This window comes from Xiphophorus maculatus, chromosome 17 (assembly GCF_002775205.1).
Source record: "Xiphophorus maculatus strain JP 163 A chromosome 17, X_maculatus-5.0-male, whole genome shotgun sequence".
In the NCBI taxonomy this organism is placed as follows: domain Eukaryota; kingdom Metazoa; phylum Chordata; class Actinopteri; order Cyprinodontiformes; family Poeciliidae; genus Xiphophorus; species Xiphophorus maculatus.
In genome coordinates, this window is record NC_036459.1 from 16,897,607 (window position 1) to 16,924,451 (window position 26,845).

At 40.5% G+C, this 26,845-nt stretch overlaps 1 protein-coding gene across 2 annotated transcripts in view; it reads right to left on the bottom strand.

The window, feature by feature from the left end:
- arid2 (AT-rich interaction domain 2) overlaps positions 1-24,060 on the bottom strand; it is a 37,347-nt gene extending 13,287 nt beyond the window's left edge. Inside the window, exons 1-11 of one of the 2 annotated variants that reach the window (XM_023349971.1) lie at positions 23,518-24,060; positions 23,301-23,394; positions 22,243-22,340; positions 8,539-8,672; positions 3,827-4,045; positions 3,480-3,547; positions 2,743-2,812; positions 1,383-1,633; positions 1,086-1,182; positions 799-1,008; positions 450-614 (exon numbers count right to left, since the gene is read on the bottom strand). In XM_023349971.1, coding sequence (XP_023205739.1) covers positions 450-614; positions 799-1,008; positions 1,086-1,182; positions 1,383-1,633; positions 2,743-2,812; positions 3,480-3,547; positions 3,827-4,045; positions 8,539-8,672; positions 22,243-22,340; positions 23,301-23,394; positions 23,518-23,609 — 1,498 coding nt within the window. In that variant the 5' untranslated portion in view covers positions 23,610-24,060. Of the gene's footprint in view, positions 1-449; positions 615-798; positions 1,009-1,085; positions 1,183-1,382; positions 1,634-2,742; positions 2,813-3,479; positions 3,548-3,826; positions 4,046-8,538; positions 8,673-22,242; positions 22,341-22,433; positions 22,911-23,300; positions 23,395-23,517 lie in introns of those variants that run through there. The other variant, XM_023349972.1, reaches the window with a different exon arrangement.
- Between the last annotated feature and the right edge of the window lie 2,785 nt (positions 24,061-26,845).

Consider the following 26,845-nt stretch of genomic DNA (forward strand, 5'->3'; position numbering starts at 1 on the left):
CAACGACAGTTCTAAGGAACTTTGGAAGAGTGACTTACACATATGTACAGAGCAGGAAGTACTTCAATACCTTTAACTTTTTCCTGTCACTTCAATGTATTTTCCTCATAGTTTGACACAAGGGGAAGCAAAATTCTGAAATGGAAGCTTTCAAATTTCTTGCACAATTAAAATCCAAGAAATGTGGTCTGCATTTCTATTTAAAGTCTTGCAACAGATTTAAATTCGATTTAGGTCCAGACTTTGGCTGAGTCCTTTCTATAACACATGAATATGCTCTGGTTTTCACTATTCCACTGTAGCTTTGATTTTATGGTTTTGGGCGTCGTCTTTCTGGAAGGTGAGGAATTGTTCTTTTCCAACTTTCAGAGATTTTTTTTCCTAACATCTACCGTCTAACAGAGTAAAAGGAAGTTAAAAAGCTTGAAGCATCTCTGAGGAGCCCTTACCCGGTGCCGTCGCCCCCTGCACCGCTGCAGGTACCTGCTCCACCAGCTGCGGTCGGACCTCGGCGGCCTGCTCGGCATTGGCCTGGTGCTCGATCAACCGCACTGCCGTCAGGGCGTCGGGCCCGAACGTGTGGAGGTCTACCGACACCAACCGCACCAACAGGTCTGAGCCGGGACAAGGAAGACAAAGCAGACTCGACGGTGAACTTAAACGTACTACTATGGCATAGCGCTGTGAAGAAATTGAATGTTTCAAACTAATTTTTAGATTAGACAAAGCAAAACTTCTGTTTTTCAATCATTTATTAGGGGAAAATCTCTTTGATTGAGGCTTTCAGTGAACTTGTACCTATGCTGTGGTCAACCGACGCGATCTTGCTGCAAGGAATCTCTCCCAGTTGGGCCAGCAGGTACAGAACCTCCAAGGAGGCCATGAGGAGCATGAGGTCCGGCAGAGTGAGGAGCATGATCACCTCCCTGTACGACTCCTGGTCCACATACTCGCAGATCAACACGCCGTTATCGTCCGCTTTGCTCAGGTTACCCAGGATCTCCATAGCTACGCAGAAACACAGAAACTTTTTAGAAGCTCTCAAAACCGCAGTCGTTTCCTGCCTACGCTTTGACTAGACCCACCTCTCATTTTGAGGAACCTGTCCCTGGACATCAAGCATTTGGTGATGGTGTGAAAGATCAGGTGCGTCGTCCGAAAATCGACGGGATCCAGTTGGAGCTGAGAGATAAAAAAAAAAAAGACGATTCTTTAGAGTCTTTATGCAGCCGTCTTATTAAAACCTGATGAAGCTAAGCTAACCACACTAGCGGTGAAGCAGGAACTAAACCAGTAACTTTCTCAAAGAGATAAACGTTGAGAACACAAACTGAGGATTTCATCTGGTTGATCTGTAGTCGATACACAAACTGATGACCCACCTCAGCAGCCACGTTGCCCAGCGTGTCGAGCCCGAGCTGTCGGAGTGAGATGAGGTTACAGTGGGCGCAGAGCAAAAGGAAGCGCAGGCACGTTCGGTTGGCCGCCAGCAGCTTGACGTTGGCCTCCTCGAAGGAGAGGTTTCGCAGGATGACGGCGACCTGCAGCACCCGCTGGGCCTCCATGTCACTGGTGCCTGGGTTCCGCGGCGGGTGGAAGAGACTCTGCCAGTGGTCCTCCCGGAACGTACCATCTGTGGTCGGAGCAGAAAGGGAAGGGTCGTTCAGACTAAGCCGAGAGGTTGGACTGTAGGACTTAAAATCTGGTTTTAGGACTAGATTTAATGAGAAATTGGCAGGAGAAGTTGTAGATTTTCAGTTTAACTGGTCCTAACCAGTTTGAATCTCAAAAATCCAGTCTTTTTACACTCAGTGAATGTACCATTCGCAAATTATTAAGTCACACTAAAATGAAAACTCTTCAGTGTGGAAGTTGCTACTGAATTAAGTCTCAATATTTTATGCCATCACCAATCAGCATTGAAAATGAATTCAGAGAAAGAGATTCAAGAAAAAAAGAAGAAAAAAAAACAAACACCTTACTGTCTATAACATTTTTACGACAGTATTAGGCTCACGCTAAGAATATAAACTCAAAATTAAAAGAGCAGTCATAATACAGGACTACGACTTCATCCTCATACCATGACTTTATTCTCATTAATATGGCTTATCGTCATATTATTACGACTTTAATCTGGTAACACTACGACTATTCCCTGCAGGTTCATTCTCTGTAATATTCTGACTTTATTTTTATTCATTCATTCACTGAATGACGTCTTCCTGGGAATTTTTCATCCTTTGAAAGGATGGTTTTGTTTTTTTTTTTTTTTTACAATTTATTCATTAAAAATATGTCCAACTTCTGTTGTTTCTGTCTTGTTTCAACCTCATGGAAAATACATTTATTGCGATGATACTGCTGACAAAAAGTCAGAGAATTCCAGAAAATACAAGCTGGCAGTGGTTTTAGTAATGCCAGCTGTTCAAACTAAGCTAATTGCTAATATATGATGCTAATGTCAATTGCTAATTTCTATTTGCTTTAAAATTCTAGTACAATCGTAATTCAAGCACCTACCTTTCAATATAAAACACTTATTACCAGTCACAGGTGTTGTGTACAAATATTCTAAATGCAGGCGTCTTATGAAACAGACGCCTCTTTATTTCGAGACAAAAAAGTAGTCTATACCATATATTTTAAAAAAATTATATATTTGCATTATTTTTAAAGATAAATTACAATTTAGTTGTAGATTGGAAATTGGTCACACAACTCTCATCCAAAATGTTTCACCTTGTGCTGAGCTGCTCTTGTCCCAGATCAGCTCTCTGACCTCGGTGTCCTCCACCACCTCCTTCCAGAACTGTGAAGGAACAACATGGCGTCAAAACACTGAGCTAACAGGATCCACGATCCACTCCGTAGTGGGATCAGCTTCCGAAGTGGGACTACAAACAAAACGATGATCAGGGAAATGAGTCGGCATTACTCACTGTCTGACCAACATAAAAAAAAAAGAAAAGAAAAAAAAAGTGTGGCACATAATTAAAACCAGCAGCAGACTGAAGGTCTTCATCAAAACCAACAGGAATAGGTTCACCACAACGCAGTAGGAGGTAATTTTTCCACTTCATTCAAATCTAACTTTTACGATTCACCAGATCGTGGGCATAAGGTGAGATTACTGATTCAAACCAGAAGAATGCTCGTATAAGCTGATTTTACAGCATCAATACTTAATTACTTTGGAGCAATAAAAACCTGGACATCCTCGTTTAGTAATGCCCTAATAAATCTTCTCACTTAGAGGACCTAATATTAGATAAATGCCTCAGTTAAATAAGAGCACCTTACTCCAGATGTTTGTTAGCTGCTCAAGTAAAAAAAAAAAAAAAAAAAAAAAAAAGAATCTTTGAACATTAGTGTAGTGGGTTAGCTTAGTTGCTGATGGAAATTTGAGTAATTTGATTTTTATTTATTAGACGTTCCAACTTAAAGACCAGCTCAAAGGAGGTGAGAGGAAACTTTACCCTAACAAAGTCGCGCGACGTTTTCTCCTTCCAGTCTGTCCCAAACACCGCAGAGAAGTTTCCTAGAGCTGGAAAAGGACATAAAAAGGGTTAGAGGGAGAGCCAATGCTTAGCTTAGTTACTGTTATCGCCCTTCAATGGCTCCTTGACTAGAGAACTTGGGAGGTGCTAAAGAGACCAACAGTGATGGGAAAACAAAGGAGAGAGAGAAGAAAGCTGCTGGGTGGCGTTCCTTCAGGATACCCGACATCTAATTCAGTCATTTTCTTGACTGATATAATCCCAAACGGTAAAAGCAAACTACTACGATCAAATGAAAGTTGAAGTGTTGTATGTGGGGGGCTTACAGTCGTCGAAGACGCCGGTGTGGGCCAGCAGCAACGTGACCAGCTTGGGGTCCTTGTCCAGCTGCATGGCGTGCTTGCTCTCGTTGGAGAGCAGCGTGCAAACGTTAACGGCAAAGTCCACTTCGTTGGGTAGGCCCGACAGCAGCGAGAGCACCAGTTTGTTGTAGTCGCACGGCTGGGTGAAGTCCGTAGACAGCCCATAACTTTGGCGGAGATAGTCTGGAAGAAAAAGAACGGAGGAAATGTGTCAGGCTACATGGAAGAGCAATGAAGGCCTGAAGATCACACCCAAGGTTTTCTACAGGTACACAACAGCAAGAGATGTCACAAAAATGATAAATGGGGACATGGATGGACCAACTGACTGAGAGGCATAGGGATGGATGAATGGAGGGAGGAACAGACGGATGTATGGATGGACAGGCGGAAGTACTGTCCATCCGCCTGGATGAATGGATGGATGGACTGATGGATAAATGGGAAGGATGGACGAAACGTGAATGAATAGATGGATTGATGGATTACCAGCAGACTGACCGATGGACGGACACAACGTTGGGACAATATGAAAGGGAACAAAATCTGGAAATGCATATTGTCCTCACTCCATTTTGCTTTTCCATACTTTTTCCATGCAGAATAGGAACTCTGTTTTAAAAGTGTTCAATCTACCAAGCTGCTCATAATCTAAACTGTCATTTTTACAGTGTGAGACATCCTCAACATGTTATCGTTTAAGAAATCTTAAATAGAGATGATCCAGTGTTACAAAGCACAATCTGTCAAGAAATGTGAGATTCTTCCCTCTATTCTTGCTCGATTTTCCTCAATCCTTCTGTGTGTGTGTGTGTGTGTGTGTGTGTCCGTCTCTCAGTTTTTCCAGATAACGGCTCCTTTGGTTTGGTGCGGGGTCTTACCTACTGTATTTCCAGCCCTAAAATGTTTTGTGCTCACAAATATCGTTCAGGTCAGTTTCTGCTACATTAGATATGATACAACTTCAGTCTGGGAGAAACCGCTTCATTTCATCACTTCCACAGCCTCTTCCTGCCTTATCTCTAAACACAACCTTCCTCTGGGGTTTTATCTTCCAAAAAAAAAAAAATCTGCTCTTTTTTTTTGTCAGCTCAGCTCAGAAAACCTTCCAGCAGCAATCAGGTTTTATAGACCGCATTTGCAGAACCAAGCATCATGTAAGCCGCTAAAAACACAATTTACAAGGTTTGCAGAAAGATCTGTAAACATCTCCTGGGAGACATAAAACTACAAATGGGTCTTTACACAAATTGTAGCAGTTAAATGAATACTTCACAAACTTTGCAGAGAACTTGTCGTCATCTGAAGGGAATGGAAATACCCACTAGCCGGCGTTCAGTCTCCATGGTAACCCAGCTGCACTGGATGATGGTAGTAGACTACTACTAATCGCTTTTCTTTTTTAAAATGAAGCACACATGACAATAATGATGTTGTAGCCGACTCGGCACTTTGTTGTCGGTGCACCTAAGAAGACTAAGAGGCCGTTGCTATAGAGATGGCCAAAATGAAATGGGCAAACTGCAAAAATAAAGATGATTTTGGAAAACATAACTTTGCAATCTAAATGTTGACCATTTTAAATGACAATACTGACTGCAATCAGCCCTCATTTGATTATAACTTCTCTTCTAAAAAACAACTCGTACAGCTAGGAAAGGACAAAAACAGATCTGGAGTTCCCCAAGGTTCAGTGCTAGGACCACAGCTTTTTGTTTTGTACATTATAGAGATTTGTGAAGTCTATAAAATGTTATAATTAATCCAAAGATTATAAAAAATTCGTTCTTGAAATGATTTTAAAGCCATCATAGGAACTATGGTTTGTCATATGTCAAACTTAAATACAGCGGTTTAATACAATAAACCTTCAATAAGCTGGGATGAAAACGCACGATTTCTAGCAACAGAACAATAGATAATCATCTAATGGAAAAAGTACATGGAGTTACATTTTTAGGGGCTGTTGCTGATCACGAAGAACTGGAAAGCTCATAAAATACATAAAACGTTTTAAACCTATCAAAACCCCACGCATTATATTATTCATTCATTGCTACACACCTGTATCGATGTATGGGGCAAAATATATATAACACCCAGCTTTATGTTCGTGACACAAATGAGGTGAGAATTTTATAAAAACTGAATGCTAGAGAACATATGAATAAGTTGTTTATTCATTCAAGTATCTTGAAACGCTAAAGAGGTTATTGATCATTTACAAATGTTCATTGTCTTGAGCTCAAGACACAAAAACCACAGAAGGAAATATGATTTAAAAACAAACAGATGTGTATTTCAGTGCATGTAGTAAAACTATGGAACAGTTTGGAACTATGGAACAGTGTGTAGAAAAAAAACGGTCTAAAACAAATCAATTCAAAACAATATGTTGTTTGCAACTTAGATTGTCAATTTAATGCATATGGCCGAGAAAATATATTTTATAACTGGTGTATAGTAAATGTTGAAAGAGAATGTGTTTATGAATTAATGATGCAGTTTGAATAAAGTTTTGCTTCATTTTCATCAGTTAATTATTAATCTTTGTGTGGCTGCTGATTGGTTTAAAGCTTCAAAGACTAATAATAGACTGGTCTAATAATCAGATCAATGTGCTATAGTGAAAACTATGACTAGCTTTTGCTTCTGCATTTTCAATAAACTGGATTTCCCACAGTGATCATGTTTTGGAGTCAATTAGCTGAGCAGAAGAAAAAGAAAGAAAGAAGGAGTAAGAAAAAAAAACGAGTCTCAGACTAAAAAGGCTGGAGACTAATCTGAACCGAGGTGGAAGGAAAACCAACAACAAGTGCGTCCTTCTTCCCTTCATCAATAACCGCTGTCAGGAAAGTCAATTATCTGAGAGAGCAGCCCCACCGGCCGACACTACAACCCTGTGTGGCGACGGGATGGCTCGCATTCACAGAGCCGGAGCCCAGATAAGGAACACAGAACCGCCGGCTTCAGTGGACTCCACAGTGGACTCCACACTGGCATCCAGTTTTAAATCCTCTGAGCTGGTTTTTCCTCATGAAAACAGCTGAACTCCTGCTGGAGAAAACGGACACTTGATGCATTCATGTGGTGAGGGAAGGGGTTGGGAAGGGTATCCTGATAACCTTGGTGAAAACACAGCAGTACGGTGAAGAGAACTGAATGAATCGGTGCTGGAAAAGTGAACAAACAGGAGAATAGAATGGCTTTAAAGTAGACTGCAAAGTACTTTTCATTTTCTGCCGTAAATGCAATGCGATCCCACACTTAGAAACTGATCTTCATGTCAATACTGACTAAATAACTGAACAATAACGACTTTCAATATTGGAATGATGAAAGCATTCCTTAGGCAAATTAAAATGGTTTGTGTGTTCTGCTAAATGACACCACAGACCCATTTGTATGTGTTATTCAGACTGCTAATGCAGAAATGCAGTATTTGATTTATTTTAAATGACAATTCTAACGTAGAAGCGCGTTTTTGTTGCAGTCAACAGATTCAGAGCTAATTACAGTGCATTTCTATGAGGTTATGAAGTGTTGAGTGGCACCAACAACTGGTCAATCAAATGACCAGCAGCTGAAATCAGCCAATCCTCCCCTAAAAATAATTGGATTCTCCAACTTTTATGCTGCGTGAATTCATCAAAAATCCTCAACGTCACATTTCTCTCTCTTAAGCTACTTCAGTCTGTCATCTTTCGTTGGACTACAGAACTACCCTAACCTGAGTCAGAAACTCAAAAAACCTGATCCATTTCAGATTCATGAATGCACCACTCCAAAGTGTAACCAGGCAATACTGTTTGGTGCGATTTCACCACTTTCTCAGGTCTAAAAATGAGCCGTTTGCCACAAGATATCAACTTATGGACTGAGTCAGAACTGACTCCAGTTGCATTGCCTTTAGTGGAGCATGCTGTAGTTGGAGATGCTGGCAAAGATCTAGGAGTTAAGTTAATGATCTACATTATTTTAAGACTGTTTTTGGACCAAAACTGCAACATCTGTTACATTTTCACTGCACTGTATCAAATGAACCAAACCCTTTGAAAACTCCAAATAATTCAGGCCTTATTAAATGAGTCTTTACTTCACAGCCACTACGGGACAGTTTACAAAAGATTGTAATTATTTTCACTTTATTTTCAATTTATTCATTTACAATCTGGAATAGTTTTTTGTGTCATTGCTGATCAATTTGGGTCATTTGCTTTATAATGACAGATTTTCATCGGTGTCTTTCTGTATCCTACTTAAAAAAGGGGGCTGGGCCGTAAATCAAATCCACTTCAAAGCTCAAAAATGACATTTATGCATCTTTTCCTACAGTAAAAATTAGCACGCTGCAATTAAAGAACGCTCCTTTGGGATCTGTATGAAAAATCAGTTCAGAGCAGATTATCCGGAAATTAAAAATACTGAAGCTAAGACAGTTTATGCTGAGGGGACAACATTTCAAAACGCATGTGATTAAAAGAACTGAGAAGAGAGCTTTGATGTTTCCTAAATTAAATGAATAATAATAAAAAAAAATTTGACATGAAATGAGAGCGTCTGAGCCGTAGTTACAGAGTTACAGCAAATGGGAATCTCCTATTCAGACAGTAACTGGGGCTGCTGGGGCTCAGGAGGACGGTGAGGAAATGACAGACGGGGGACGCACTGCTTACCTGATACAACGTGCTGCTGGTAGTTGTAGGAGCTGGGGATTGCACCGACTGGAAGGAAGGCTTTGGGATTCCCCGGCTGAGCCTCTTCATCGTCCTCGCCGAAGTGGTGGACCTTCTCGTACTTCTCCAGGTATCTGTGTCAGGGGAAGAGAGATCCGTCAGAGGAGAGCTAAGAGGAGCACAGTCAACCTCCCAGTGTCCAGCTTTAATTGAAACACTTCCTGTTTAACCAAATGTAATAATGTGCAGAATCCTAGTTTCCTTATGGTTGTCGCTGCTTTGGTTTATTTTTTTTATTTTATTTTTTTTTTTTTTTTTTACCCCTCCAGGGGGTCTTTTTGTGGGCTCTAGTGTCCCTTATGTGACAGTAAGCTGACAGGAAACGGGGAAGGAGAGGGGGGAAGACATGCGGCAAATGTCGTCGGGTCCGGGAGTCGAACCCGCGACGGCCGCGTCGAGGACTCAAGGCCTCCAAATATGGGTCTCGCTAACCGTTACGCCACCATGGCACGCCCTTCGCTGCTTTGGTTTAAAGGTGCAGTATGTGTTTTCTCTCCAAATAGTGCCTTTTTATAGCATAATCAAGTAACTGTCAACAGTTACTATAAAAATACTGTAGAGATCTTAAATATGGCTTAAAAATTATGACTTTGGAATTTAATACCTTGAAACAGTGACTGTCTCTTTAAGAAGCTTCTACTCTTTCTGAAGCTCCGCCTTGAGGAAGTCAACATGGCTCCTCTAATAACCCTCTAACAAAGTGTTCAACTCTGAAGTAGCTCCTATACTGACCTCAGCAGATGCACAGTTCCAACAGGTGTTTGCTAATTGCTGCTGTCTAGTCTGAAGGAGTGAAGTTGTTAAGTCACAGAGGAGGGGAAACTTTGAAACTGCACCTCGAAGGCGGAGCTTGGTGCATCCAGGCGTTTTGCACAGCTGAATGGTTGCCATAGGAGATAAAAAGATTTCTCAAACATGCATAAAAGAGTCAAGGTGGCACTCCAGATATGATTTTGATGGGGAAACAACATACGTAAAAAAAAATAGTAAATTTTATATAATACTGCCCATTTAACAGTGTTTGTTGAAACATTAGCTCAGCTCTTATTTTGAGAATCGTTAGCAGCAGCTCTCTCCCTTCAGACTGCGACGCCTGAGCCAGATTCACATGCTTCTTGTTTCAACCCTGAGTAGCTGCTGGCCCCCAAAGAAGTTTCTCTTTTAGTTCCGATAGCAACTGAAAGCAGCTTGTCGAGAAAAATGTGCAACTTCCCGATGCAAGTTAAATTTATTCAATTAAACTAACATTCAAACGAGAACTTAAAACGCTTAACTGAATGTGTTTTTTTTTTATTTAACCCCCCAAAAAAGAGGAAAAACCACCAACGGCAGCCTCAGAATTAACCCCTCAATCAACCTTTTTCTTCAAAATCATCTTTAGAGTTTAGCATGGCACCGTGTTGCTGTGGTACGACAAGATATCCAGACATCTTGGCTGCGTACGTGACAACTCTCAGCCCATTCCTTAAGGGAAGATTTCTCCAATTTACCAACATCCATGAGCCACAACTGCCTTTAGAAAACACCACCAGCCTTACGACACTGTTCAAGTCAGACAGCTTTGATAGCCACTTTAGTATCTTCCAGGACTTCTTCTGAAACTGCAGGACTTCTGCAGTCAGTCGAGGGTTTTTGATCTACCTTCTCAAGAATCTAATTCCAATTATCAATTAATGGTTCATTAGATTAAAATGAGTTCCAATTGATTAGTAATATTTGCTTAAACCTTCTTTTGGCGTTGTAGTGCCGCCGCCGGTCATCTTTAAGCAGAGCCAGTTGATATAGAAACAAAGATGGCGGGGTCATAATGGAACCTGAAAGAGAAACTACCCAAACAGAATCCGGTGTGGAATGCAAAATGCAATTTATGCGGTCCTGTTATGAAGCAAACACTTGACAAGCTTCTTAGTTATCACTTTAATAATGCTGCATGGCAGAGCAGCGTCAGCTTCTCAACCAAATATTAGATTTGATACAAAAGCGAGGATAATATGTCAGAAAAGCGGAGGACATCCTTTTTTTTATTTATTCAAAAAGTGATTTGTTATATTTTATGAGCATGTTTAAGTTTAATATTGTCAGAAAACCACCACTTTCAAGTAAGGACTCAATACAACTGACACAAAACAATGTTAAAAATGTTGTATCTTTTAATACAGTACATTGTAGCCATCTATGTTATGGCTTTTTTTGATAGAAGAGAAAAACTCTTTATGCACATCGCCGCTTATCAATTAATTGTTAGTGATATGACAAGATCAATCAACTTTAGATTAACTTGATCGTTAACTTGCATCTCGACTTGTAACCGACGTTCAATATCGGATCAAAAACTCCCAAAAATCGGGCCTCGATTTCTTTAATTTTGGGTGAAACATAAATATGAAATCGATCTCAACTATTCTACAAAGATCTGAAAATCAGCCAATGTCTCCTTTTGCTCTGCTGTGAAAGAAGGCTGATTAACAGACCCGCCTGCCAGGTCACTGTTGCCAACTTGTTTTTTTAGACAAAAAATAAATAAATAAATCTAACATAGGACTTTTGAACAATCTGATCAGCCATGAAACTGCAATCGGTGCTCCCAAAAACATGTCACCAAGAAGTTCTACTTCAGCCCTAGCTTCCAGAAATGGTTCTGAATTAAATGTTTGAAACCGGTTCATGGCAACATGTAAATAACCGGGACATCATTCCAAACTCCAACCAGCGGAAGCCGAACCAACTTTTTCTAGTCCGGGTAATAAACAACCAGAGTTAGATTCTAAATATCCAAACGCATGACTTCATCACCAACCAGAGTCGGGCTGAACATCAAGCGAGATCCAAGAACTTAACAGTCGTCCGTACTGTCCAAGACCACCTAAACAAGTTTTCTCCTCATCTTTCCCCAGGTGTTCTGATGCTCCATCTGGTTCTATTCCCACATCCCTGCTGCTGCCAAGCAAACTGATCACCTCTGCTTTCAATGCAGAGTCTGGTCTCACTCTGCTGGTTTAGCAGGCAGCGGCTGCTCCTAAAGCCGGGCTGGGATTCTCTTCAACAGAACCACCAAAGTCGCAGCTCTTTGTGACGTTTCGGTCACATTCGAAGTTACCGAAACGCTGAAAAAGTCGGAAATACATACGAGGTCCCTCTTGGCGAGAGGAAAACGTTTCTCAAAAGAGCATCGTGCGATTTGATGAATACCTGGTAGCGATGAACACACACACACAAAAAAACCTGGGCAGTGTGACAGAGAGTCACCGAACGAGTGCCTGCCTCTGAATTAGGCCCCCGCTTGTTCACCGAGGTAATCCCCCGCTCGGCACGCTGGACTATAAATACACTCTGCCATCATTTGGAAAGAGAGTGAGAGAGAGAGAGGAGGGAGAAAGCTAGGGCTGACTGCATCGTCATCAACCGCTGTCTGAGATAAAAGCAGGGTGGGGGACGGGATGGGGGGGTGGGAGGGTTGTTGAGTGCAGCTGCACGTGACGGCACTTCCCCTTCTCTTCTCCCCCTACATGCACGAAGAGAGCAGCAGCCTCTTCCTGCGGGAGAGACGTCTACCAACCGACAGAGAGCACAAACCGCCAGCGTTTGCATGAATTTCACTACAACCGTTCAGGAGAGAGCGAGCGAGAGATGGAGCTGTACCGACGTTCTCTGCCCTCTCCCTCTGGCCGAGGCAGAGCGCGACACTGTCCCTGTCAGGGCCGTTACTTACACACATCTGGATCGCAGCGGAAGAGGAATCCTCTGGCTTTCATTCCTGAATGCCAACAGCCCAGATGCCATCACTGTGAAATACGGAGATGTAGAAAAAGAGCGGTTTGCCCCCTGCTGGACATGGACGCAGTTCATTGGTGTATGTTTTTTAAGCAGGCTCGAAAAAGTGTTCAAAGAACCATCTTTTAACATCTCTGCAATGTAGAGTCAGACTGGATCAGAGATGCAGCGATCCAATATCAATATCTGTACAGATATTGAAAAGAATTGTAGATCATTTATGCGTGACAATGTGCTCAATCCATAAGAGCAGATCTATTCAGTAAATTCTATGCCATGTGCTCTGAGCGACATCATATTTTAGAATTTATTTTATATTATACTCATAATTTCTCACTGCACTTTCTGAACCATTTGAAAGGTCTGTTGCTGTTTACTTAAAGATGTTTGACCAAAGTAGTCGACCTGTTTTTGGCAGTAGATGCATTTTCAGGACAAATGTGTGAAAGACGTTGTCAATATTCTGCTAATGTCGTAAAAAAAAAATGTTAAAAAATGTAACTGGGGTGTTTCCATTAAATAGGAAACAAAATTAAAATTACATGAATGGGCTTGTTCATGCAATAAGTCAATTAAAAAACATGCCACACCATCATCATCCTGCCACTTCCTGTTGTCTTTTCCACCAATAGTATCATCTGGTTGGGGATCATGTGACTCATTTGATGGGAAAACTGTTTATTAAAGTTCTGTGAAATAAACCAATTTCTATACAGCTGAAAAACCTACTCATCACTTTTAAATAAAAAATGTGAGTTTCTTTCTAAATTGACGTTGCCAATAGGCAAATTAATTTCCACAGTTCCAATTTGCACAATGGAAATGCAGCTATTCTAAATTTATTCTACATCAGCTGCTCTACTCCTAACTGCACCTACTGAACAAATTATACAGTTTTTATATTTTTGATGAAGCTTGTGAAGCGCATGGTGTATTTAAGTGTGCAGAGTTATCAAATGCATTGTAATTCAGTACATTTGTGTCTGTTTTTAAAGTTTAAAAAAAAAATCAATTCACCTTTTTTCCCACCATCAGTACTGACTGATACTAAACCTCAGATATTGGCATCAGAAGTGGAAAAATTGGATCAGAGCATCCTTAGATAGAGATTACGAGACTGAGATTTTTTTAGTTGAATTACAAGAATAAAGTCGCAATATTAGCAGAATGAAGACGCAATGCTACCAGAAAAATATCTTCAAATGAACAGAAAAGCATTCTAATGAGAAAAAAAAACGCTTCTAGAGTTCTACAGCTTTGACAAAGACAAGTCCAGATAAATAGAAGCTGGAAAACACGCTTGTCAAACGACATGGCCGCCCAAACGTCACTCTGAACTCTGGAAACCAGAGGAGTGCATTGGTGAAGAAAAGAAATTCCAAACAAATTCAAAAACCTGAAGTGATCAAATCAATTTATCGCCCCCTGTATGATGCCGCCACTCTTCCATGAAGGTCAGATTATGGACAGCACAAGTAAGAGATGGATTAATAACCAAACAGTCACACCTGAAAGCAGATTAGAATGAGCAACCAGCACAACATCCATGTTTTTGGACTTCTACAATGAACATGGAAAAAGTGGAACAAAGTTACTGATCCCATCCAGGAGTTTCATTTTCTGTTACTTTTTCCTTTTTTTTTTTGCATTAATGTCAAATAAAACTGTTATCTTTTGGGTACTTTCATATGCAACATTACAGAGAGCTGGATGTACTTCAGGCGTACTTGTGACATGACATTTGCTTTTCCAAATCAGAGCGGAGTAAACCGAATGCAATATGGAGGAAAAGTCCTCAAAGAAATCCATATTCTCCAAAACAAAACCAAAAAGAAAGTTAAACCTCTCAAAGTCCGAACTGTCCTGCTGACAGTAACCAGGTTGCTTATCAAGTGGAGAGACAGGAACTCTGTGTTCACCTTGGAACAGTTTCCAGAGCAAAACCCTGATCTCACAGGAAAAGTCGGACAAATCGTCCCAATGGTGGCTTTCCCATGTCTTGCCATGAGAATTCCAGACGATCTGCAGCGCACACGCTGTGTGAAACGTGGAGTAGATGAGAGCAGAACGTGTACCAGTTTTCTGAAAACGAGCTGCTAGCAGCTGGAAGTCGTGGAGGAACAAACGTTTTTTTAGGTAGAAAAAGTTCAAAACCAGTGATGAAATATCAATTACTACAAAGTCTCAAAAATTTCCTCCGCTCTTTTTAACACCAAACAGGATGACTTTTGATGCTTGGAACCGAGCAGCAATGCACCGGCCTTGACCGATTTCTGCTTTTCATTCAATGCTGAATCCCATTTTTCCACATTACAATTTCTCTTCTGCAGACTACAAATGCTCAGGGTTTCCCCCAGTGCATTATAAGCCTGGCGGGTCACCAGGCTTTAGTTGTGCCTCCACCAGGTTAAGCATTGATTGTTTTGGGGTTGTTTTTTTTAAGTCTCTTTAAAAATGTTTTTTTTTTTTTGCATTTTTAAGACTTTATAGTTGGTATTCAGGTATTATTCTTCCAATCTTTCAATAACACAGAATTATGAGGTGCTATTTTAAAATTTCCTGTCAACTTTAAACATTTTTTAACTCAGAAACACAACAGACCGCTGGAAGAATGACTGCCTTAGAGCCCAACCACCGGGCTTAGCTCATTTTCTGGGGGGGAACCTTGCAGCTTAAATCAGACAGCTACACGCAACACAATTAAACATAATTATAACATTTTTCAAGGAATGCACAATATTTCAGCATTAGCCCGGTAGAGAGATATGGATACATGGAGTCAGACAAAAATAAATGGAAATAGAAAAAGATACAGAGAGATATAGATATAAATATGAATAGAGATAGATATTAGATATTAGCTATCAACCCTAACAGCAATATTAATATCGGTCCAATTTCTTTTTCCTGAACTCAAAACAAAAAGTACATTAAAGAACATCCAGGTTGTTGATGTATTTATGGACGGAAAATAAAGTGGGAGTGTTCACGTTAGTGTACTTGAATACATAAAGGAAAAATGAGTTTGAAATATGAGCCCTGTGGATCATGGTTTAAGAATTCAGGATTGATAGAACTGAGTGAAGACCAAATAAAGGTAAAGGACATCCAGTGATGCAGTCATATTCACTTGTTTCCCAGATTAGAAGTATTATTTCAGCAGGTGCTAAGCCTACTTTTCATTAAGCCCTTATCTCTGAATCAAGTGTGTGTGTATTTTTTAATTGTCTGAGGTAATGTTCTAATTTTAAATGTCCTGTTTTCAATACCTGTAAGTGGAAAAATCATCATAATTAACAGAAATGGCCTTTCAAACATCCTTCTGTGTATAATTAATCTACAAAACGTGTTTAACTTTGTGATAAAGTTCCTGAAATAAATTGACTTTTCAATAATATACTGTACTGATTTGTTGAATTAGTATATTAGTTATAATCTTACATTTCTGTTTAATTCAAAATTCTTCTCAGACGAACTTATTGTGGCATGTAAGCCTGTGACAAGAAGTTCAAGCGGATCATAAAATGCCCTAGAAATTATTGCAATAAGCAATAACATTGTTGTTTTGAGACTATTTTCAAGAAATATATTGATAATGGCATAATAATGCAAGTTCAAAGACTACCCGCTTTTCTTTATATATATATATATATATATATATATATATATATATATATATATATATATATATATACAGGAGCGCTTATCTGACATAGTAAGAAGAAAATAATTTTTTTTTATGATTCTTCACTAAATAGCGACAGTTAAATGGCTACAAACGTCTGGATGGAAATGCAACATCGTCATCTACGGAGGAGGCTGTCTGCAGGAAGGTTGTTCCATAAAACCAAAAAATACAAGAGGACACATGGAGGGAGTAATTCCATCGAAGCATAGGATAAAATTTTAAATGCAATAAATGTGACTCATTAACGTCTATTTGTGATTCTGCCTTAAAAAACAGACTGGAGTAGTTCAAGAAAATTATTGCGGAAATGATTCATCTTTTTTTTTTTTAAACAACTGTCAATTGATTTAGTAATCGATTAATTGTTAACTGGAGTATGTACGCAAAAATGGCAATTTGCTGAAAGGACACCCAGCAGTAATTAAGCCTAAACTATATAAAAAAAATATATATATATATGCACATCTTACACTTAAGATTAAAAAAAAATGTCTGTAATTATGTTTTACCCAAAAACATCTCAAGTGGCTACGTTTTGGCTTCACCAGGTTCAAATTCTTTAAAAAGAAAGAAGAAAAACAACATATTTTGCAATCCAACTTTTAACCCGTGAATCCAAAAAAACAAAAACAAAACAAAAAAACAGATCAGTCCTATTCTATTGATATCAAGTCAGGCAGCAAAGGTGAAGCTTTTCACATGTTGATGCTGGAACTTTTTATTTTAGCTGCAGATGCCTCCTCTGCACCGAAATGATCAGACGTTCACTAAAGGAATGCTACACTGTTGCATATAATGCTACAGCGTTCCAATAAATTGTTTATTTTCATATTTAAAAAGGAATTTAACTGCTTATTTTCATCTTGATAAGCATTTCTGAAATCGTATTTTAAAAAAGGCTAAAGTGGTTCAATCAAATATCTGCAGAATGTGAAAATTTTGTATCCGATTAATCGATAGGATAACCGATTACAAAAATAATCGTGATGCCTGATGCGGATCCTCCGCACACCGGCAGATTGGAGCAGAAATTACGAATTGTTTTGACACAAAAATCAATTTTGAATTAAATCGTGACAGTAACAATAATATTCTGCTGCTGTCCCATTGGAGAAAGATAATTCTACGCAGTGGAAGTAACATAAATTATGCCTATTGTTATTGGTCGTATCTGTGCTGACTACCAGCATCAGAGGGTCGTTTTCAGGCCTGACATTTCTACTCCATCTGGTTCTAAACAAACAGCTGTGTGGTACAACAAGCATCTGATCTCGATGGGATCGGTGAACTCAGGTGTACATTTGGACATATTTACCATGTATGGGCTTAGCAACATTATGTTGCTGTGTAAATACTGAGCAGACAGCGTTGGAAAGGGCAACGTGCGCAGAAGACGCCCAAAATCAACACCTAGAACAGACATGGAACGCATCCTTAATATCATAAAGTGCTGGAGCCAGATTGTAGCTGCGCTGTCAGGCATTAGGCAGATCTGTCCATCTGCTTGTTAGCGAGGAAGCTGAGAGAAGAAGATTAGGCTATCAGTGGTGGCCCACACTGCTAGAGGGCAGGTCGAATTACAGACGGACCAAAAACACCAAGTCTCCAGGGCCTTCAGATCTTATCGCCGATAACAAGTTTGCTTTACAGTCCGTGAGGAGGAGGGAAAGGGAAGCATATCCGTCACAAAATAAAAACAACAACAACAACAAAAAAAGTCACCAACTGGACAGCTCTGGAGCCTTAGCTAGGAGTAAAAAAAAAAAAAAAAAAAACACTGCTGAAGGAAGGCAGATCTAAAGGCTGCTCCAGATGTTTCCAGAGGAGCAGGAGAGTCCAGCAGCAGAAACAAGAAGCGGGGAAACCGCAGCAGGCCGTGTGAAAACCCACACACACTGAACTCATCCAGGAGGTTGAAGTTCAGCGCTGGATTTTCTGGTTCCTCACACACTCCTCCCTCCAACGAGTCTCTCAACACTAAATTAGGGACGCACCGATCCACTTTTTTCACTTCTAACATAAATATGAGGTTTAGTATCGGCCGATACCGAACAGATACAGAAAAAAGGAGCTGAATTCACTTAAAACTTTTTTTTTTATTTTTTAAACGCAGACATAACTGGACTCAACTACAAATTTATTTGATAACTCTGCACCAGTAGTGCTCACTTAAATACACCAGTAGCATCACAGGCTCAGTCAAGCATGGAGAAACAACATAACTTCAATTTGTCCAGTCAGTCCAGTTAGGAGTACAAAAGCCAACAGACAATAATGAAACTGACAACAATAACTTCACTACTTTGGTTAAACATTAAAAAAATATATAAACTACAACAAAGTGTCCTTAGTAATTATGAATATAATGTACAATAAATAATAAAGCATAGAATTAGACCACTTAGATCCATCCTTATAGAATGGGAACACTGTCACAAATACCAGATCTAGATAAAAAAAAATTTCAATATATGGGCAGATACAGATATTAATATTTTGATATTTTATTTCTTTTGGGATAAATACTGTAAGTTTTTTTTTTTATTAAACTGAATTAAAACTAAAAGCTTGGAATGTTTGATAAGCAGCCAACTGCAAGATAAATATCAGAGCCCTGCTAATTAACAAGCTAACATGGTCTCCTCATATTTGAGTTATTCTAGAAACAGCAAAGCAGGAAAAAGGAACAATATTCTGTACAATAAGGCCTTAAAAAATAAAAAGGGTTCTGGTAGTCTTTTTTTTTTTTTTTTACATAGATTTAAACACCAAAAATGAATAAATGTTACGGTATTTTATTTGTATTGGTCACTATTTTTAAGATGTAGACCAATTGGCCAATTTTCCAATAATGAGCAAGTCAAAGAAATTTTTTTTTTTTAGATGTGAAAAATGTAAACAAAAAAGCAGTAAAATACTATCTATGATGTGTGTATATTGTCCTGCAAACATCACACCCAGGACAAATGATGTATGATAGCTGAGGCGCTAGCTCCGGCCAGGCAGGGCAGTAATCTCTGCGCAAGTAGAAACGTTCCGCTCTTTGAATTTGAACCTGTATCGCGTTGAGACACAAGGCATTAAAGACTTGACAAGGAGAAATGAAAAGGATAAGGACCAAACAGACGATGAGGAGAAAGATGGACGAAAAAGCTGGTGTTGGTGCTGCTGCTTGAAAAGGCTAACCTAGAAGACTTAAATATGCTTCAGTGTCACTTCATTCATTCATCGTCTTCCAATTTGTTTCGATTTTACATTAGCTCCCCGCTAACGGCAGAAGCTCCCTGCTAGCCTCCCGCCAACTGTGGTGGCTCCGTGTTAATGGCGGAAGCTCTCTGCTAACCATCGTTAGCTCTAGTAAACAGCGGCTCACAAGTGACACGTTCGTTTACTTCAGATATCTTGTGTATAAGGTCACAAGAAAACTTTGAGGTAGCTTCCCTCAACCAGACTCTCGCCAGAGTCCATGACCTTGACTTCTCGTGTGTTTTCAATAGGCTGCTGTAGACTATGATCTACAGCCCAGCATGCATTGCGCAGATAAAGAAACAAAACAAAACAAAAAAAAGGCGACCTTCGTAAGCAAAAGACAATACAGTTTGTGAAGTACTTCGAGTTTGTACGCATCACAAGCTACTTCTTTGAGATCATTAGAAAAAATAGAACATATTTAGTCAAACATGTTCAACCGGTCATATAAACATTAGAAACTCTTGTTGATTTTATTCTATAATCATCAGGAAGGAACATCTACTTATCTGAGATTGATTTTTTTTCTTCTTTAAGTTAAAAATGATAAACATGTGCTTTGATACATAAATAGAAATAATATTTGATTCCCTCACTGTGCAGTGGATTTAAAAACTACTCTATCAAGGAACACATTGTTCATCTTATACATAGCCCCAAGCATTAAAGAAAACTAAAGATCAGTATTAGCCAGAACATCTCAGCTCTGTGCATGTTTAATTATTTTACAGTTGGCAGCAGCAGCAGGACTTAAATCATCTTTGATTCAATTTATGTGGGTAGATCGGAAAGTTATCAGAGTTTTACACCATCGTGAGAATCTCAAAAGGTGCATCCCGCAGAGTTTAACTGTCAAAACGCGCACTGCCACAGAACAGGTTGAAAATCCCCGTCACCGATAAATGCCTGAAAACTTTGCTAGAAATAAACAAAGGCATTCAAATCCTAAGAAACACACTCTCCAGCCACGTGCACAACTCGCACCAGAATAAAACCCAACACACAAACTGAACCTTCAATGAGCTGCAGCTCTACTGAAACTTCCTAGATGTCACTGACTCAGAGGCCAGGAGGGCAAACGGAGGTTAAACCGGCGGTTCTAGTCACCTGACTTGGGTACAACACTCTGCAGCTCGGAGGAAACGCCAAGAACACCAGGAGCCTTTCTTCTCTCTCACAACTCACTGCAACGGACGCATTTTTGTGTGTCTGTGTGTGTGTGTGTGTGTGCAAATAATAGAAAACAACAACTTGTGTAGAGAATTAAATAATGCGGAGTACACAGGAAATATAGGTCAGATGCTGATGCTTTGAAGGGGTAATAAAAGGAAGGAAGAAAAACGCAACAACTGGCAAGTCGTTTTAAAATGCAGTGAATTTCCTGACCTACAGATTAATGACGTTCTCAGTTTCTCATCTGAAACGTCTCTCGTTTAACATGCACACCTTTTTCCCCTACAAACGGGCCGGCGGACGCCGAGGGCTTTGATTCAGTTGAAACGACTCCAAGCGAGTGTGAGTGGGGGGAAAAAATAAAGTAAAAAAAAAAAAAGTTCCTGGTGATGAGCGCTCGCATATTCCAGAGCTGCATTCGGATCTCGTGGGCAGCAGCGGGAGCTTTGGCACGCCGAACCGCTGAGTGGGAAGTGTTGACCCGAGACGGTCCGATTCATTCACGACGGGAAGATCTTTGGCCAACAGATGGTCGTTCCTCTACTCGGTCGGCAAAAACACAGTTTTGGTTCGCCGTCATCTGCCTGACGCACAACCGGACAGGGATTGCAGGTGGGCATCGGACCGGATGATCAGGGTTAACCTGATGTTAGCAAACATCAGGTTCTGGTAGGAACAAACACGCTCCGCCTGTGTCAGCGGCGGGAACGCTCCGACACAAGACAAACGCCAGAATAACTACACTTGCAGTGGACGAGCAGCATGAGCATGTTCTTTTTTTTTTTTTTTTCTTTTACACAGGTAATTACATCTACTTCTGTCAACAACATGGATGAGACTTCACATTAGACTGAGCCGGTGAACGCCCAGTAACATAACAACATGCATTATTTTTCTTCCCTTTAAATTATGTGCAACTTTGTGTCGGTCCATCACATGAAACCTGAATGAGATAGACAGTTTGTGGTATCCTTGAGCCAAAAGTGTGAATTCTTTTAAGAACTGAACACAGGGCTGCAAAAATATATCACCACAGTTTTAGTATAGATGAGGACTGCTTAGAATGTCTTAAGTGTGATAAATTCACAATTTGCATGTTGTTTGATGGTTTCTCACTCCAAGAGACTCTGCCCAAAATGCCAAAGGTCACAGAGTGTCAATAACAGATGAGGAATGCACTACTAATGTATCATAATACCACCAAATCTTTAAACTGCGGCCTGATCTAGAGGCAGACGAGCAAACTGATACTAGAGAGCTTCCAAATAGAGATTAAAACAAATAGTTTTATCTTCTGACAGCAAAAAAAAAGTTAGAATACTGCCATGCAAACACCTCAGACTTTAATCCAATTACTTCCAACTAGGTGCCACTTGTTGACAGCACACAAACAAGAGGGCCTCCTTTCTTTCACAACCAGTTGGCTGTACAATAATTATGAATGGCTACACAGGTGCAATCTCTGGTGGGCAGGTGGCAGGGGTGGGGAGCAATCGTTGCAACGGAACCACAAAATGCCAGCTGCTCCACTTTCATTCCAAACAGCTGCCTGAACCGAAAGACTTACAAGTGACAATCTGACAAATGTACTCCAAACATGCTCAAAAAAATATATGAGTTAAAATACAACTCAAGTCTCGGAGTAAGTCACGAGTGCTGCTTGCTAGCAGGCTGCATCCTGCTGCTCGCATCTTTACGTTTGTAAACATTCCGCACATGCTACCTGAACCCGGGGAGGAGAGCAGCTCGGCGGTCCTGCTTACCGTAGGTAGTACTGTCTTAAAGCGAATGCTGCGTTGGAGCAACTCCTCGGAAAGTTAAACTCTTCTCCAAGTTCTGCCCATTGGTTTTTGTCAGACACCTAAAAATTGAAGAAGAAGGGGAAAAAGAGGAGCTGGTTAGAGAAAAAAGAAAAGAAAAGAAAAAAGGAAGAACTTAAAGATAGAGCGGTTACACTGAAAGCAGCTGCTCCTGCCAATATCAGCATCGTTTATCAATAACTTTCTCAAACTTCGTCGAGCAAACTAAAACTAAATAAACCCAATAAGAAGCTTAGGGTTGCTTAGTCTAACGTGTCTTTTGTTTAGTAATGCTAAAAATGTACAATTTGGGGATTAAAGATCATTTAAACCGCCTGAATCCATTCGGGACATAAACGTTACAGTTGACGCTAGTTAGCCATGTTGCTAACAAGCTAACTTTGACTTTTCCCATTTTTGAAGTTAAAACCGCTCGAGGCCAAACTGTCCAATAAGCTGCCTCGGTGCGGTTCCAAACGCATTTGCTAGCGGCGAGTCGTTTGGTCTTTGGAGTAAAGTGTCGGGAGCGTTTACTGTATCCACTGACACGGGGCCCTCTGACTGAGGCCTACAGTCGAGCCCAGCCGTGAAACCGAAGAAAGATGGCTATGGCGAGAAGCAGAATTCAGGCTTCCCCCCCACCTCCTCCTCCTCCCGGTGTAAACTGTGTGTAAAAGCCCGGAGCGACGCGCCGTGTCCCCGCGCGGTGCTCCCCCCCCACCCCCAGGCCGGGCTCCTTGCCGATAATCGATGGTGAACGTGCCCGCTAATTTCGAGTCGCTCCAACTGCACTCTGACTCCGCGAGCAGTGGGACTCCTCGATTCAAACCACACAACAACACAAGCCACCACATTGCATAGAGATACATGGCAAACTAGCACAAGGCCAACATCGACCCACTAACGTCTTTCTGGGAGGTACATGGGGGGGTTACACTTGTCCCGGGTTATCCGCGCGGAGTTCTGAAGCGGTCCAGCCAGCAGTCCAGTGTGGAGAAATTACACTTTAGGTCCCCACTCACCTTCGCGAATCCACCTAAAGAGACGACTCTGATATAGAGAGCATTCAGATCCAGCTCTTTCCCACCCACGATAGGAATCTTCTTGAACGGCGATCTGTTGAGATAACACATGAAATAAATTGACACATGCTTAAATAACACTTCTGGGTAACTCACATGTTCGTGCAATTTGAATTTAAAGTTGTATTTCTCGCGATTAAAGGCGCCCCAATCTCACCCTCTGCTTTGGTGAAATTGCCGCAGCTCGTCCAGGAAAGCCTGTCCTTTCCTTCGCTGATCTAGGAGATTTTTCCCCGTCGAATTTGCCATTGTTTTTGCACGCAAAAACGCTCGAACCCCACTTCAGTCGCTTCCTAAGACACCAAGGATCCCATACTCCGCCGGCGCTCAGTCATTCGCCGAGCCGACTGTTTAAAAAGTTAAAGAAATAGCTGGTAGCAAGGAGAGCGGCAGCTCGCTAATAAAGACTGATGCACACAGAGAGCAAACCCGATACAAGCTCGGACTAAGTTCCCTCGAGCAGTCCAAAACACGGCCGATTTACCGGTAGGTTAGAAGCGCCATGGCGGAAGGTGCTCAATTAGTGCTTTTGGTCGCGGCTGTGTTCGTTTGGAGTGGTTTGACAGTGTGCTACGGACGCAGCTCCGAGGCTATCGCACACACTGTAGAGCGGCAGAGGACCCAGTTCTCAGACAAAAAGATGTGAAGGCCGCGGAGCCCGGCCTGCCACGCAGCGCCCTCTGTGGCCTGTGGCGGTACTATTTCCATGCTCGGGCACAGTGACTGCTGAAACAATAGAGACTGTTTTCTTTTTTAGGGACAGTCTGACAATTCCTCTCTCTGCCGACTAGAAAACGGGTCAGAAGGTTCTTGGAAGTGTCCCGTGGGGGGATGGGGATGGTACTAATTTAATTACTACGGCTTCGTAATCATTTGAATTAGACGCTGTATGGTGGGTATTTAGTATTTCAGGGGTAAAATTACTTCCATGTTGAACTAAAGCCAAGTTTAAAAAGTATTCTGATACACAGTTAATAGCTTTGGAGTTCATTTGAAATCTTCAGTCTAGTTATTAGACACTGCTTATCTCCAGTCAGGGCCAAATTCAGGAGAATAGGTGGGTGGAGTTAGTTTTGATGCCCTACCAACACAAGTTTATTCTATGCAGATAAATTATACTTGATTAATAGTTACATAGGAACTCGGGCTGCAGCATTTCACCCCGCTTAAAGACAATAAATAATATTATGTTTATGCTAAAGGTAAGATTTTATATTTTGGGTAATATTAAGAATTCTTTTTTTTTGTTGTTGTTGTTTTCAGAATTGGAGGTTTTACAAATCACAAAATTGTCGGAAAGGTAAAACAATACCTTTCCAACATTGCTGTTTTTAAAGAATCCAACTCTGGTTTAAGCAGTAGATTTTAGATTTGGAACTATAGACAGATTATATAGATGAAATACAGTCCAGACTCATTAAATCAGAAGTTTTGAATGCTAACCTAGTGGTTAGCTAGTCATAGTATTTACACAGTGCTTACAAGTTATGCCCATATTGTCTGTCACTGTTTTTTTTTTTCTCTACAGAGTATGAACTATTTAAAAGGCTATTTCAATGCTCACGCAACAAACTGCTGTCAGTTATCTAGCTGAGAAGTCTATCGTAGTCTAAGTTGTCAACTAGTTCTCACCTTACTTCAAAATAAGAGATTCAAATGTAGGCTCAACAGGATGTCAATCAGAAAACACATATTTGGGGCTTCTTAATGAGACACTGTGATGCTTCAGTATCACAAGATCTTGTTACAATCCAATGAGGTACGCTGTGTAGCATGAAGCCTTACCCACCTAATAAAAAAATTTTTGGAAACAATTTTTGCATTGATTTCCTCTCTTTAAAAAGGGCCTTGTGTATATGGAATTATTTGTAGGCATATTCTAATTATTTGTGGAATATTCACCTATTTTTCTGTCAAGAATATTAAGAATATTTGACAAAAAATTCAGATGGGGAATCTGAAGTATTTACATGCAATGCTACTTGGCAGACTATTGGTCTGGTGCTTGCAAAGCAGCCAATCCAGGAGCACCATTTGTTTTCCTCAGAGGTGATTGGCTATATCAGCCCAAATAAAGAAGACTATAAATGTTAGCTTCCATGGCAGTGCCAACTGTTTGCGCTGTATGAAGTAATGCATATTAAGGTATTTTTGGTGTTTGAACTATTCAAATAGGCATTATAAGCGTTTTTATAGGGGACTCAAGTGTTCATGGGTTTTAGCTAGTTAGGGGTGAATGTGGTCCCTAAACCCAGTTGTTATCCAGTGATCTCCAACTTTCCCATTAAGAACTAAGACTTGAGGGGAGTGTCCATATGGGAACTCCAAAAATCAGACTTGTTAGTACAGATATAATGTAGCAATAAAACTTACTGATAGATTTGATGAGCTAGATGTCACGAGCTAGGCTAGAAAGAAAAAGGAGTATGACATCATTGTTTTTAAATGGTAGCTATTGAGATGAAATTCTATCATTTCATACAGTCTTTTTTTTTATTCTAGAAATGCACAAAATACCGAGTTTCTAAAGCATTAATTCAATAATTAAAAATAAATAATTTTTTTGGCCCCCAAAACTATGCCTGCCCCAACCTGCTGCCCCTGCTTAAGTACAGCCCTGTCTCCAATACAAATATTTCGCTTTAAAATGCAACACTAATCGTATTTTTTTTAAATTATTTATCAATTTTGTTGAGGCCGGATATTTTCTGAAAATCTGAATTATTCGGCATATTCCTATAAATAGTCTTATGTAAGGTTATATATATTTTTTTGTGTGTTACTCAAGCTCAGATATATTATTTTCCTTTCTGAAATCTGTTGCTGCATACTTGTCAGCGGTAGTGGTAAACTGCCACTACCCCTTAGTGACCACCTCAAAACGACTTTATCTCACGGAGGGGGTCGGTTGAAAATTGCTCCCGATCCCTTCTCGCAGCAACTGCCAAGCGAGCGGATATCTTTCTTGATGGGGTTACATTCAACCATTACACGTACCCCTTTGCTCAATGAAAAACCTGTCACAAAATGGCGGAGACGCACGTTAGCAGACCCCATTTTGAGGAATTGACACCGTGCAACTCAGAAAAGTGCTTGTCGTCCTCGTGCGGTTTTTAAAAGTGTGCTATTTTCGCCGTTAAAACGGCGGCGCGCCGGAGTTCACCTCGCGCCTCTTTGGGCTCCCCTCTCTGCAATTCCATTTCTGGGCTAACGGACACGCTCTCGCGCTCGGCTAGCTAGCCTGGTGAATGTTAGCAAAAAAATAACAACCGCAGTGCTCTCAGATATCCGTGTTAATCCAATTACTCGTTGAAACCTCACACTAAGGAGAAGGGTTTCTTCTGTTTTCTTCCATTTTTAAGCGAATGGCAGCCACAACAATGAGGAGATAACTGTTCTTGATAGTTAGCCGTTTGGAAGCTAGCTGTGGTGGTGTCGCTCTCGAGTGTGTTAAATTCCAATCCCTTAACATCATCGCTAATGTT